Source organism: Protopterus annectens, chromosome 6.part0 (genome assembly GCF_019279795.1).
Source record: "Protopterus annectens isolate FY-2018-M chromosome 6.part0, PAN1.0, whole genome shotgun sequence".
In the NCBI taxonomy this organism is placed as follows: domain Eukaryota; kingdom Metazoa; phylum Chordata; order Ceratodontiformes; family Protopteridae; genus Protopterus; species Protopterus annectens.
In genome coordinates this window covers 523,539,113-523,555,346 of record NC_056737.1, presented here as the reverse complement: position 1 = coordinate 523,555,346, position 16,234 = coordinate 523,539,113, and the positions used below count along the sequence as shown (strand labels likewise).

Genomic DNA, 16,234 nt, shown 5'->3' with positions numbered 1-16,234 from the left:
GGATGGCCATATCTACCAAGCTGGCTGTAGATACATTTGTAAATTCTATATCCATATTGTATGGTCCTGTATTTGGGTGGACTACTGTAGGTTGTGGATTGGGTTATACAGTGGTCTCTGGGGGGTTGGCACTAGACTAGGTAAGATTGTGCTAAGATTTGACAGTAGTGTTGTTTAATATGCAAACTTGTTGCTCTAAGCTTGTCTCCGTACACTGACTCTGTTTTAGCCACACTAAGTTACAGATTTCAGTTCTAAGGGTAGTTATATAGATAAACTTTACTTTCTGGGTGTTTGTGTCTGTATAGGGCAATGCTACCCTTTTGATAGAAAGCACCAAGAAGGATTGCTTGCAACAATAATACTACAACAAAACAACAAACTACTTTGACAGGGCAGTTTCAAGAATTAAGAACATTAAGAATGATTTACAGGCAAAATAAACAAAGCAAAAATAAAGAATTAGTACTCTAAACAGTTAGATGAAGTCCAAACAATAAAATAAATCCCTTATCTGCCAAGGATGGAGCAGGATTAAATCAGGACCACCTAAGAGTGTGGCAAGAGCAGCAAACAGGTAGGAGTTCTGGGAAAATGAGCAAGAGACAATATGTAGTAAGGGAAGTTTACTCAAGTGCGATACTAGTTTGCTGGGTGGGCACTTAGCATTACAGATATATGGAAAAATGGGTGGTAAAGTGCTTAAACAGATCACACAACAGACATCAATGAATGAAGGGTGGAACTTTGGAACACAGATTACCATAAGGGAAGGAAGCCGAAGACGTTTTAAAACCACAACAAGAAAGAGATGGGAGGGTTTGGGAAAAAATTCAAACTGGACATTGAGTCTTGAGGTCAAAATTTCAGAAACTTTTAGCTTAATGTCTCAGTGAAAGCTGGGGCAGACTAAAAGAACTGGGTAAGAACCAGTAGCAAGGTAAACATAAAGGCACTGAAATGCAGCTATAAATTCGTATACACAGCTATAAAAATCACTGCCTGGAGCACAATTGACAATACTGACACTGCTGCAATCTCACCGCAGACTAAGGCACCAAACTATGGTTATTATACACTTGAGTGCACACTTACGCAACCAGCGTATTGTACGTTTTTTATTTTTTATATTTTTCCCCTAACAGATCTGTTTGTTTTTCAATTGAATTGTACAGGTTATAGGTCACATTAAAGGTGGGAAAAGTTTTGAAATGATTTATTGTGGTCTAAATTTTTTATATCACAAAAACCTGGCATTTTAACAGGGGTGTGTAAACTTTTAATATCCATTGTAGGTCACATGATGTATTGGTTTGTGTATTTAAGTGCACTGACTCACTGTGTAGATTGTTTTGCCTGAAGAAGCCCTAGAAGTGAAAGTTGTGTAACTAACAAGGAATAAAGTGTTACTCGAGTGCAGTGGTGGCGGAATACTTTTTTCTTTTTTACGGGCCCATCAACTGACCCAGGGAACTACAGAACCTTAAGCTTGACCAATCATATCTGCAAGGCCATGGAGAGAATTATCATGGACCTTATCAATAATGACACAGGAACTCAGCAAACACTGAACCAGACCTAATTTGGCTTTGTCAAATGGAGGTCTTGCCTGCTCAATCTAGAGGACTTCTTCAAGAAAGTCACCAGAGCCATGGATGAGGGTAAAACTGCACATACTGCTTATCTAGACCTAGTCAAAGCTTTTGACACAATCCCCCACTCTGGGATCATAAACAAATATTGAGTCAGGCATAAACCCCTACATCATCAGATGGATAACCAACTGGTTTCACTGATAGGACATGTCCGGAAAGGTGAATCCACTTCCAATAAGAAACTTATTATTTACATTTATACTTATTACAGTGTAGAGAAGGTATTGTGGATATTTATATATTTACATATGTATGTATATGTTTAGAACTGTTTTTAAGGACTGGTTTAAAGGAATTTTTAAAAAAAAGTTTTATAGGGTTGAACATCTATTAAGTACATGTGACCACATTAAGAATATACAACAACTGGATAGCAGTATTAATTAAGTGAAGGGTATTTTAGGGGAAGAATTGTAAAAAGGTATGCATTTCTATTTCATCTGAGGAAGTCATTAGAGGACAAAAACGCATCTGTGGTGATAACAGAGTTTATGGTTTTATTCTGAATAAAGTGTGTTTCAATAAAGTTTGTTTGTGTGGAAAATACCAGTGGAGTCATGCCTTGGTGGAATTGCTCTATGTTTTCTTGGTTTTGGCTGCAAATTATAATACTGACAGCACATCCCTAAAGGTAGACCCAGTGATGAAGAACTTAGGAACATAGACAGATAGTAACCTAAACGTTGACCACGAGGTAGCTATGGTAGTGAGGAAATCTTTTTGTGTGGCTCAACTTATAAGTAAAGGCATAGCATCAAGATCAAAGGAAGTCATAGTGCCACTGTACTCAACCCTCATCAGGCCCACAATCGAAAACATTGCTCTCTTCTGCATGTACCTAATCAGGCACTTCCAACTGCAGTAGTCCCAAAGGTTTCTCACTACAAAAATACAAAGCATAAGATACATGTCTTATGCAGAATGACTTAAGGTCCTATCCCTTTACTCTAGCTCATGCCATTTATTGAGAGGGGACATATGCCTGACCTACGAGGCATTCTCTCATTCAGCCCTGATGAAAATGTTACACATTCGCAAGAAAATTTATAAGAGATTTACAAGTTCCATGGACCTGAACCTTATTTGTGACTCTAACAGAACTTACTGGAGAGAGAGATTTATATCCCAAAGACTACCTTGTCTATGGAATAAACTTCCATCTTCATAAAACAAAGCCCGACCATCCCTCTCTTCAAAAAGAATTTAGATAAATGGATGGGGAACTGTAAATTCACCCCCTGAGGTACTGCCCATGTCCCTTATGGATACTGACAGTCTGTAAAATGACTCAGGGCTCCAACACCCAAAGACCCACTACCCTGATAATACTCCATCCCATATCTGGGGAATTAAGATATAACATTGTCATATTCTAGGTATTATTGGCTAGACTTGTAAAGGCTCTTCTGCCATTATACTAGTAATCACCTAGGAACCTAGCAAGTGTCACTCATCTACTTAGACCAACAATATCAATGGCAATGTCACAAAATAACTGCATATAAAGGGCAGTCCACCAACAAAACAGCAGCTCCAACAATTCAGCAGATAAAAAAAAGAGGTGATAAAAGGCCGAAAACCTATCATTAGGCCACAGTCTGCAAAACAGTTCAAATTAACCAATCAAAACTAAAATAAGCAATTCATATAAAAAGGAAATTTCTCAATAGTCTCTCCTCTCGCAGACACATGAAAAATTAGATAAGTATAGCATTAACACATAATGGAAAACGGTCTATGAGAATCATTCGATATACAGAAATAACAGAGCACCCAAAGTCCATATAAAATAAAACATCTGCAGCAGTACCAAGATAAGAAAAGGTACAGTTGTGTACACTTACCATAAATGTAGATGTTCAAGTGTATTCACTGTTGCAGTCATCACACTTGGGTTATCTGCCTGCAGGAAGCCCTCAGTTGGCCCGAATACCAGAGTCTTGGGATTTCTGCGTCGGATGCTATCACCTCTTCCATGACGTCAGGTCGTCAGGGGTATAAAACTTGCAGCCGACACCATTACATCAGTTTTTCTTGCCCCAGATGTCAGGAGCCCCCAAAATAGGAAGCACCTCCAGTAAAAAGTACCCCTGCCATAAAAGATGGCCATAAAGAGGATAGGTAGAAAGGATAGAGAAAGCCAGGTGGCTGGAGGGAGGGAAACCAGGACTGCAACAGTGAATACACTTGAACATCTACATTTATGGTAAGTGTACACAACTGTACTATGTTCTTCATGTTTCACTGTTGCAGTCATCACACTTGGGTTGATTCCCTAAGCTGAGGAAGGGTGGAGGCAGTCAAGAAGTGTTAGGGCTGGCAAGCAGGCCTTGTAAGACTGCTGTAGCAAATCCAGCTCTGGATTTTGAAAAAATAGGTAAGTGGTAATGCTTGGTGAAGGTGTGTACAGAATTCCAGGTTGCAGCTTCCAGGATGTCCCTGGTAGGGACTCCCCTGAGAAATGCTGTAGAGGTTGAAGTAGCAGTAGTGGAATGAGTTCTGATCCCCTGAGGGGTAGGTTTTCCATGGTGCCTGTAGCAGAAATGGATGCAGTGTGATATCCATTTGGAAATGGTTTGCTTCAAAATGGCCTTGCCCTCTGCCCCTATAGCAAAGCTGACTAGCAGCTGGTCAGATTTTCTGAAAGGCTTAGTCCTGTCAAGGTAGAACCTGAGCTGTCTGTGCTTGTCCAAGGAGCACAGGATCCTTTCCCCTTTATTCTGAGGATTAAGGAGAAAGGTTGGCAAATGGATGGATTGTTTTAAAGCCACAGTGAATACCACCTTGGACATAAAGGATGGGTTAGTCCTGAGGGAAACCCTGTCAGCATGGAAAATAATGAAGGGTTCCACCACCATTAGTGCCTGTAACTCAGACACTCTTCTTGCTGAAGTAATAGCTAGAAGTAAGACTGTTTTCCAAGAGAGGAATTTTAACTCTGCTGAAACAGCAGGTTCAAAAGGGGGGAGTGTGAACTTTTCCAGTACAAAGTTAAGGTCCCAGGCCGGGATGGGAGCTCTCCTAGGGGGCCTTAAATTGTTAGCTCCTCTCAGGAACTGTTTGATGAGAGGGTGAGAAAAGAGAGGTGGCTCAGTATTATAATGAGCTGAGATGGCAGAGGCATGAATCTTAATGGATGAGAAGGATACTCTGCTAGGTAATCAAGGATTTGAGGTAAGGTCGGCACAGCTGTGTCATTCCCTTGAGACTGACTCCAAGAACAATATCTTTTCCACTTTTCAGCATAGGATTTCCTAGTACTAGGCCTTCTGGCCTCAAGGATGATGTCCAGCACCTGTTTGCTGAGGGATGCTGGTGGTGTATTCAGGGGATACGCCAGGCTGCAAGGTTTATGGTCTACAGCTGTGGATGCAAAATCTGACAGCAGGGAAGGTGTCAGATGTAGGTGCCAGGGTGGCACTGCTGTCAGACTGCATAGGAGTGGGTACCAGTGCTGGCGAAGGATTGCCCTTGGCCTGTCCTGTTTAATCTTGAGTAGTACTTTTAAGACGAGGAGCAGAGGAGGAAAGGCATAAATTGAGAGGTTTTCCCATGTAAAGGATAGGATATCCACCATCTAGGCTCTGCTGTGAGGGTTTCTGGTGCAAAATTTGCTGAATTGGTGGTTTTTGGGGAGGCAAAAAGGTCCAGCTCCTGTGTTCCCCACCTCTGGATTAGAAGTTTGAATGAGTTGGGTTCCAGTTTCCACTCATGAGGGTCCAGTAAACTTCTGCTTAAGTCATCTGCCAGTGAATTTTGTTTGCCTGGCAGGAATTGAGCTTGTAGGTGCACTTGGTTGCTCAAGGCTGTGTTCCACAGGGCCAAGGCTAACCTGCAGAGTGGGTAAGAATGGGTTCCTCCCTGCTTGTTTATGTACCACATAACTGTGGTGTTGTCTGTCTTTATCAGGAGCTGTCCTTGAAGGATAAGGTATTTGAAGGCTATCAGAGCATTCTGTACAGCTAGCATATCTTTATGATTGATATGCAGGGGAATTTGTTCTGGGCTCCATTTGCCTTGAATGCATTTGCCTGCCATGAGAGCCCCCCATGCATAGTCTGATGTGTCTGTTGTCAGGGTTTGGGTGGTGAGGGGTTGAGTGAAAGAAAGTCCCTTGTTGTGATTGCATGCTTCTGCCCCCCAAAGAAACTGTGCCCTTAGATAAGGTATGATAGGAATCACTGTTTCCAGGTCCTGAGAATGTTGACACCAGAGACTTTTTAAGTACCACTGAAGTTTCTTCATATGCAGCCTTTCATATGGAATTAGCAGAATGCATGAGGCCATGAACCCTAGGGCTTGCAGTATTTTCCTTGCAGATAGCTGGGTTTTGGTGGCCATTAGTTTGAAGTAGTTTGTCAAATGGACCTGCTTTTCTGGAGTGAGGAATGCCATCTGGGAAGTTGTGTTCAGGCTTGCTCCCAGGAATACAATTTGTTGGCTGGGCACCAGTTGTGATTTCTTTTCATTGATGGTGTATCCCAGTGAAGTTAGAAGTCTTTTTACAAATGCCAGGTGCTGAAGTAGCAATTTCTGACTGTCCACTTGCGGTGCTGAAGTAGCACTTCCTGACTGTCCGCCCGAATCAGGCAATCATCCAAGTATGGGTAAATGTGAATATTTCTCTGCCTGTAGTATGTAATGGCTATAGCCAGGCACTTTGTGAATACCCTGGGCGCAATAGATAAGCCAAAGGGAAGTGCAGAGAATCAATAGTGCATAGAGCCTGCCCTGAAATGCAGATATTTCCTCCAAGACTCCCTTATGGGGATGTGCAGATAAGTTTCTTTTAAGTCTAGGGTGACTAACCAGGTATCCTTGGCTAGCATAGGAAGAAGCTGTTGCTGTGTAAACACTTTGAATTTTGGGACCACCAGAAAGGTGTTGAGAATTGATAGATCCAGGATAGGGCACCAACAGCTCTCTTTTCTGGGCACCAGGAACACTCTGGAGTAAAACTCCTGTCCCCTTTGTTCTAGGGGAACAGGTTGAATAGCCCTGATATGGAGAAGGGAAAGTACTTGCTTTTGAGCCTCTGCCCACTGGTTTGGAGGAAGGTCTGGCAACCCGCTTGAGGTTGGCAGTGAGTGGAAGCAGAATCTGTATCCCTGGGATACAATGTTTAGAACCCATTGGTCCTTAGTAATGGACATCCATTTTTTTGTATGAAGGGCTACTTTCCCTCCTAGGGGTGTAAGTACATGGGTATGGTGGGGAAGGATAACTGGAAAGTCATTGTGAACTTTTTCCAGAAGGGAGTGGTTTACCACTGCCTGTTTTTGAGGTGGGAACACTCCATTGTTTAGATCTCTGCATACCCTGAGACTGTAGTCTTGGCGGTCTGCTTCCCCTGGGTTTGGACTGAGAAGGCCTGGGAGGGACTGGAAAGGACCAGTTTTTTTGAAGGCCAATGCCTACTGAATCTAGGTGGCTGCACCTGTAAGAAATCTTTGACAGTTTGCATAGATTTAGCTTTTTCTTCCATCTTTTTAAGAACTTCTGCTTTTGTGCCAAACAAACAATCCTGATTTAATGGAGCATCTAGTAATTTTGCTTTGACATGGTCTGGCAAGACTTGTTCCTTCAGCCAAGCATGACTTCTCAGTACAGACCCAGTGACAGCAGCCGTGCAAGATGCTTCTAAGGCATCAAACCCACACTGCAAAGTATGTTTACTAACTTGGTTTGCAGAATGCATTAACTCTTGTAAATCTTTATTTTCTGCACAATCTGGAAGCCATACCATTTTTTGTTTAATTAGTTCCATAATATGTTGTTGGTACTTTAACATGTGAAACTGGCAATTCAAAGCCCTGATGGCAAGAGTTGCAGAGGTATATACATTCTTACCTCATCTGTCTAAAGCTCTAGAATCCCTGTCTGAAGGGGTAGCCTTTTGGCTGTAGTAGCCTTAATGCCTTTAGGTCCCTGGGAAATGGCCTCTGGATCCGCAGTAGGATTCTTAAAGAGAAATTTGTGAGAGTCAGGTACTCTGTAGTACCTGTCAGGTTTTCTAGGAACTGGTGGTAAACTGTCAGAAGTAAGCCTGGATTCCATGAAGACATCATCTACAATATCCAGGACAGGGGGTTTAGCTAGAGGCCTGTGCTGAGGCAAATCTAAAAATTCCCTGAGTCTCTTTTTGGAGTGAGGATAGACCTGGCATTCCCAGCAGAAATGCTCTCTTAAGGTATGCAAGGTTTCACCAAAAGAAAAATCCTCTGGAGGGGAGGCAGATGGAATGGATTCATCTGCATCTGAATTCTCATAGGTAGATAAGGGTATGTCCTGGTAATCAGAAGGGTCAGAGTCATCGGACTTCTGGTCTGTAGAATCGGAAGAAAATTCAATTCTTTGTCTTTTAGCAGGGGAAGGCTGGCTTCCCCCAATTAGAGTAATAAGGTCTTCAGCCATTCTAAGCATTTGTTTTTGTGGCATGGGAGCTTGAGCATGCGCTTTGGACGTCGGTTTTCTAGGCATAGTGCGAACTCTAGGCCTGAGAAACTCGGTAGTTTTAGTTAAAAATGAAGTTGTCGGTTTAGTACGAATATCGGTAGGTCGGAATACACCCTCAGAAGCCGGTGCCTGCACAACGGCACTGGACCCATCCAAGGTAGAGACATCCGCAGGTTCCATAGTCGAAGAAACATCTCGTGCCATACTGGACTCCGAATGGGTCTCAATACAGGCCTGCGAATCTGTAGAAGTGGGTATCAGGGGCTGCAAAGGCGCCTCACTGAGTACGGGCTTAACAGAAACATCGTCGGCAGTTTTGGACCTATGCGGTCTGTCTCTGCCTTTATCCTTGCGTTTTTTCAGAAGATCGGTAGTCGGATGGCTTATGGAAGCCATTTTGGAATACGGAGAATGACAACGAAAGAATTTAGTGACAAAGACAGCCCAACAACGAATGGTTCAGGCGTTAAACAAGGCACAAAATTGACAGTGAGGGACATCATTGTCTGGGCCTAAACAGGTGATGCAGTAAGAATGAAAATCTCTGTGAGGTATTTGCTTTCCAAAGGCAAGACAATTGTTAAATTTTTCTGACATCGGTTAGAGCAAGAAAAAAGGATTTTTTTTATTTTTTTTTATTTTACATTTGTTGACCGGGAAAGTCAGACTAGGTTCCACAGATCCTGTTTTCAGTGGAGGACCGGGGAGAAATGCTCCAGATGTGGGGTATCCCCCCCCCCCAATGGGGTACTTAGCTTTAGAAGACTTCAGGTTTGAAACTCGAAAAATGAAAATTTCAGGAAGTGACCGACCAGCACTTGCAAACTGCTTCTGCTTTGGGCTCCGTCACGGCAAGAAAAACTGATGTAATGGCGTTGGCTGCATGTTTTATTCCCCTGACGACCTGACGTCATGGAAGAGACGACAGCATCCATCGCAGAAATCCCAAGACACTGGTATTCGGGCCGACTGAGGGCTACCTGCAGGCAGATAACCCAAATGTGATGACTGCAACAGTGAAACATGAAGAACTTCAGCAGTTATATACAGTTCTATATGCATTAACAATTAACAGAGTGGAGGGCAAAAGAAAATTAATTTATTGTCTTTTTGCCTTTCTTTGTCCCTGCTGATCAATCATCAGCCCCTTTTGTGGCCAATAGGCCTATTTGTTCCTCATCAGTGGGGTGAGTATTGACCAGGAGGGGCCATCATTTAGGCATCTATCAGAAGTGGTTTAATTTTTCTTATGCTGCCTTTCCCCCACATGCAAAGATCAAAGTGCCGAGGCAAGTGCTACAACGAAGGGCATCTCCTCACTTCCACAGAGGACGTTTCCTTTCAGACAGCCACAGAGTTCACCTTGAAGCAAGACTGGTGGTTTCACTGGTCTCTTCTAGTGTAATCACACCACTAGTGCGCTCCTGATTGCATGCAATCCTTCCAACACCTGGGAAGAGGCAGCGGAACATGCCTCACCATTTTTCCCTTCCCCCACCAAGCTTCTCCAGTGCATGGGCCACTAACTGTGCTCTTAATCAAGTGGGTTGCAGTTAGGACACTTTTGTTTGCACCATGCAGCCACACTCAAGGCATAAGAAAATTACATGTTCCATACCCAGACCCCAGCTTCAGCTACAACGATACATAGTGGGGTGAACCAAACACTGCTGGAGAAAAACCAGAAACATGCACCCTATATGAAAACAATCAACAGACCTCCACTAACAATACTTCGAATTTCTTTCTCTCTACACACCACAAATGAAGCATCTTACATGTCAAAGAATGAGAAGGGTGTCTGCTGCCTCAAGGAGGATAGCCAGCTCTTCTCTAGTTAAAACACATCACTGCTCCCAAACTATACAAGCAGCAGTGTCCCAGACAGGTTTCATCTAAAGACAACATATTTAGTTGATCCAGTACTTGTAAGCCTTTGAACATTAGTGTGAATGCAACACCCTGCAGATTACTGGTATGTAGTAAGCAATGGAGGACAGAAACATGGTCAATTTCCTGTCTTCTGTCAAAGCAATTCCACGAGTATCAGGAAAGCCTTCCACTGTATGATGCAGGCAATGGAGAAATCCTTCTTGAATGCAATCAAATGGTGTTTGCATGTAATAGAGCCTTCTAATGAGACAGAATGCAGGATAAAGTTCTTTGAAAAAAGAGCAGCCACACCACAGTAGACATTGACAATGTTCTGTTTAACAGGCATTGGAATTAACTAATGGTGCGGATGGTACAGGGATTCCCACAAGTTTAGGTAGTAATCAATGAAGGAAATTTCAATTCCTATGTTTCAATGGCAAATTCCTTCAGCAGCCATCCTACTTCATGATCAGTTACTGCTATTTAGGATAAGTATACTAATACAACAGTGCCATACCTTACCCAACTTACTCTTAACTCTCTCCATACTTCGGAGACGTTATTTTCATATGTCCATTCATCTGTGACACCAAATGTTAGTCCAGAATAACTAAACTATTGCTGGGAATGTTTAGAAAGCCAAGAAAAAAAAAAAAGGTAAAAAAATGCAATGTTTATTCCTCCTCTTCCTCTCCAAAGCAACAGAAATGGTTCTGAAGATGGTGCTTATTAAGATGCTTTTAAATGGGGCTCACAGTGATAGTGGTATGGCAAACACAAAACATAGGCACCAATTACAAAAGGAGGTTGACAGAAAACTGGGCTAGTTCATTTTATAAGTCTGTGGGCTAAAATTCAAATAAGAATACTGCTAAAAAAAATATTTCCCAAAGAAAGCTCTTACTGCCTAAGCTCTCATATCACATCTCACATGAAGAACTATAGTCCTTACAGAAATTCAAGATAAAAATATAGACAGCCAGTAAGGGAGGCAAGGAACTTTAAAAACTCAACTGATAAAACATTTAAACAAATAAAACATTTAAACAAGTTTTCTAATCTACACAACATCAGTGGTGTACCTTCTGAAACCAACAGGCAACTGACATACAGAAGATTATGGGCTGTAAATGAATTAATATCCCCCCCCCCTCCCGTGGAAACGTTCTTCTGATTTTCAAAATATGGTATAGTAATAACACTAGTGTGACAATGCAGCAGAAAATCACAAAGTTCTAAAATGTGTACTCATGCAATTCAGGATTTCAACTCACAAATGGAAAACACTGATTCCAATGATACATGACACAGTGTCTCTGTCTGACTGATCTCTGTTTGACTGACTTCATATAAAATAAAAATAGAAACTTCACCTAAACTGACATGTCTTGTGTAGATTCACAGGATACTAATGAAAAATGCAAGAGCTTACCTGTCCCCATGCATACATGTTGTTGTGTGTTTGTGATGGGTTTACTTTAGATAGAAGGAATCGAGCCTAGGAAAATCAAAACATACATAAATTCATCATATAGAAATATCACATTTTTATAGGTATAAAGTAACTACAGCACTTCCCATCCTATTGCATGGTAAAGATTCACTGCATATATGATGAAGCAGAAACTCTAGAGTTTCAAATACCATAACCCACTAATGAATACACCACAGCCACATAAACTTAGTATGAAATAGACATGCTACAAATATAAAATATACTTCTACTGTAAACATGCCTCTATCCCTTGCTTCCTACTTCTCACAGTCTACTTCAATCACACTAAATGTGGTACAAACCTTCAGTCAGTCATAAGGCCCGAAAAGTTAGCTTATTGATGCTTGGACTCCTGTCACGACTGAAAGAATAATACTTTTTGCCTGTCTCACTTTCAGTAAACCATAATCCAGTGAACCAATTTGCACAGGCTTTGGCTGGCAACTTTAATCACTTAGCCTGAGATTCTGTGATCTTGAAATTAGTTACATTAGTTTAAGGGATGCATGGGGGGAAGTGGCTTCACACCCATGTACAAATATTTGCTGATTCAATACACCTTGACTAAAAAAACATATTAGAGTGTGGCTTGCAGAAAACCAATCAATAAAATGCACCACAAATGAACTTTGTCAGCAATGCAAATTGTATCATTATATGTGCTGTAGCCAAAACTTTCTCTTGGCATGACTAATCAAGCTTTATGGCTCACAGGCAGGGCATCTGTCTGTGCCATCACTGACCGGACTTTGGAATGGTCTGAACTGAGGTCCTGGTAGGGCTAGCTGATAAGGATAGGATAAAGCAGCCACTGGCAAGCTCTAATAGCGCAGATGGGGGGGGGGGACTAGGGGGAATGGGATTGCTGTATGACTTCTGGTAGAGACCAGGAGACTTGCAAGTTTCAGGTTAAAATTGGGAGATGGCCATGATGTCCTGATATCTCTGGCTAGCTGCTCCCACAGTTAGTAACCTTGGCTGAGCCACCACATCAACAATGGCTCCCAGCTCCAAGCTCACAACTCTCTACATGTTCTGTTACTCATGGGGCTGATACTGACTTACCGCAAGATCGACTTCCTAAGAAGTCAGGAGGCCAATCCAGCAAAAGGCCACACCTAGGGACCTAGCGGTATCTGGTTATGAAGGCGCAAAGGGGATTCCGAAATTGGGTGAGTAGGGAAGACAGGAAGACTACAGACGATGTGCAGGTGACCGATGGAAACCACCCCCGCAAGATATGTTCTCCATTGAATTTTAACAAAACGATAAATTGAATGCAAAGAAACACGATATACATGCTTGTTCAGCACTGTTGAAATGACCAGCACAAAAGGCAGTATATCTTAAGAACCAAGCTAAAGCGAGACCTGCACCAAGTTTATTATGACAAGTGGACCGGTGAATTTGAAGCTACATGTTACCAAACAAAATCCAAGTGTCTATCGATGTCAAATGTTGGCTTGAGTGTGTTAGACAGTAGTAATAAGATAAGAGGGAATGTGTAAACAGAGACAGACAATTAAGAGGTAGCAAACAACAGATAACCATAAAGCAAAAATAAAATTTAAAGGTTAATATCTAATTGAAGGCATGTGTCATATACACCATGTTCAGTGCAAATACATTGTGAAAAATCTCTTTTGCTTAATTTAAACAAAGGAAATGCTAAGAAATAGTGTCTGTGGTATTCCTTCTAATAATAAAGGTTTAATAGTGGTGGTTGCTTCACATGAAGTGATCACCTGAGCTTTCTATGTGTGGGTAGTCATTTTAGTACTCCAGCTGCAATGTCTTGGCTGCAGACTATTTGTCTTGCCCTGTACCTGTTAAAAATATAACACACACAAACATATATATATATATATATATATATATATATATATATATATATATATATATAGACACACACACACACATAAATAGAGAGAGATTATACAGATGCACACATACACTTACTTGTAAGTCTGCAATTTAAGGCATGCATGAAATGATGCTTTCTTATCTTCAAGGAAGAAAGTGCCAAAAAGAGTTGCATGTTCTTTTCAGGGTCTTCTTACACCTTTTATGTGTCACATAAAAGCACTACAGTGGGACTAAGTAAATGCATTATAATGCAAAATGTAACTCTACAGTTCTATAATAGAAAATACATATATATATATATATATATATATATATATATATATATATATATATATATATATGTATATATATACATACATATATATAATATATATATATATATATATATATATATACACGTCAATAGACGCACGAAAACACCCTGGATGACATCACCACTCCTAGCTTCTCAAATCTTGCCTCCAGGCTGAGCTTAATTATGAACTCATATTAACTGGAGCCATAAATGAATTAACAGAGCAGCAGGGGGAGACTTAATGGTTGGAGACGGGTGGGGGATTATGGACAAAAAATAAAATAAATTATATATAGAGAGAGACAGCAAACACTCATACAATTACATACATGAATGCATGTATATTATAAATAAATATATGTGTGTGTGTGTGTGTGTGTGTGTGTGTGTGTGTGTGTGTGTGTATATATATATTCACACACACACACACACACACACACACATACATATATATATATATATATATATATATATATATATATATATATATATATATATATATACTTTACTGGAAAGGCTCACCCAGACTCTGCTACACTTTGCTGTGAGGGAAAGGTTGGTTTGCTTTTTATTTGTTGTATTTTGTATTAGTTTATTGCCTTTTTATATTTTGAGTGCTGTGATTTGTTTTCTTTACCTTGTGTTTTGCTTGTGTTCTGCTTTTAACTGCATATTAAAACTTCAAAAGACACCACAGCTCTGTCTCTTGTGAGTCAGGCAGAAATTTATCCCCAGTCCCCCACCTTGTCACTGTTGTGTTCTTAAATACAACTGTCTTTCTAGTTGCCTGCCATATATCTCATTTCCTCTCTGCTTTCACTGGCTTGTGTGAGTAAGCACAAAATTATCATTTTGTGAAATCACTCCTCTTCAACTACTTAAATTTATTGGCCATTCTACTGTATTCCATAGTACCAGAATACAAAAGTGATCACCCCCTTTCAATCTATCTTGCTGTTTTAAAAATAGTGACTCTTCACTAAAACTTAACTTTTTAGAAACGTAAAACTTAAGTTACCTACTTTCACATCTAACTTCTATAGTGCACACTGCACTGTTTAGGCTAAACCATTTTTTTCATCTTACCTTTAAGCATCCCTGTGACTAGCACTTGCTCTAATACCTGCTGGAAAGCACTAGGAAGCCTTAAACTGATACAAGCAGTCAACTCTCCTTATTAATAAGGATAAATTAATCATAGGTACTAAACAGCCTATAATTGCAAAGTATCTTGCTAAGGTAAGGGAAAACAGCTCCTGTACTTTTCAAAACCAGGCATGTCCAAGGGTCAGCTTCCGTTGATTTCTCCTGTCCACCTGGTGAATCTGGACATACTGGGGCAATGCAGCAATTGCCTCATGTACACAGACAACCCTCTCCTCCTACCACCCAACACTACAACCTGAGAGAGATGCACTTACATAGCCAAACTAGAAGCAAAGCTCTCACCACCCAAGATTGTGCTAGACAGTCAAGAGAAGGTTAACACCCGCACTACACCTCAAGCAACACATAGCCCTTCTAAACTCACACCACCAACACCCACACATAGTAACACTAAATCCACATATGCGGAGGCCCTTAACGGTAACCTGCCCAAGCAACAAGGACCTCCGAAGCTGAAACGCAAACAAACACCACTCACAATCAAAGTGTCACACAGCTCACAACACCAGTGTGCCACCCAGCAATAGCCCCTAAGGCAAGACAATGTACCTAACACTTTAGTCATAGGTGACTCTATAGTCAGGCACACTGATGTTCCACTCACCAGGCTGAACAAGGAGAAAATTACAGTGAGCTGCCTGTCGGGTGCCAGGATCCGCTACATAACTCATGCACTCAAGTCACTCCACAACAAGTAGAAATATGACTCTGTCATTGTCCAAGTTGGAGTGAATGATTTGAGACGTACCTCCCTGGACTACATAAAAAGAGACATGGAAAAGCTCTAGGATCATGTGGCCCAAACAGGTATGACCCTAGCCCTGAGTAGCATCCTGCCTTCGCTCATAAGGATACCACAATATAAGGACAAAATTATTGAATTCAACAACTGGCTAAGCTTTTGGTGTCATTCAAAGGGGATGCAGTATCTGTCTGCCTGGGACGACATGATCGACAGACCATGATGCTTTGCCAGAGATGGTCTGCACCTGTCGCCCCTGGGATTCAGGTTACTGGCTAAGGCTCTTGCCACCCCTACAGTGCCTTTTTTAGGCAAAGTTCAAAGGACAAAACCACCACCATAACAGGTACAAGCATGCAAAATCTGAAAGTAATGCTACTCAATGCTAGAAGTCTAAACCTAAAAATGCACTCTCTTGAGGCACTCCTAAAAATGGAGAACATCGATATCTATGCAGTAACTGAGACCTGGTTCAAGGCTCCAGAGAGCACCCCTGCAATACCAGGCTACAACTCTTACCACACGTTTCGGCCACCAAACCAGGATCGAAACACTAAAGGTGGAGGAGTGTCCATATTCACCAAGGATATTCACACCACCAGGTTAGTTGTCCAACACAATGCATCTGAAATTCAACAGGTGCAACTAACACTAGGTAAGACTGCAATCCAAATTGTAGCTTG

At 41.3% G+C, this 16,234-nt stretch overlaps 1 protein-coding gene across 1 annotated transcript in view; it reads right to left on the bottom strand.

The window, feature by feature from the left end:
* The window catches only part of SEC23A (SEC23 homolog A, COPII coat complex component), a 1,400,163-nt gene that overhangs the window by 22,235 nt on the left and 1,361,694 nt on the right, over nucleotides 1-16,234 (bottom strand). The window contains exon 19 of the mRNA XM_044074240.1: nucleotides 11,419-11,484. Coding sequence (XP_043930175.1) covers nucleotides 11,419-11,484 — 66 coding nt within the window. The remainder of the gene's footprint in view (nucleotides 1-11,418; nucleotides 11,485-16,234) is intronic.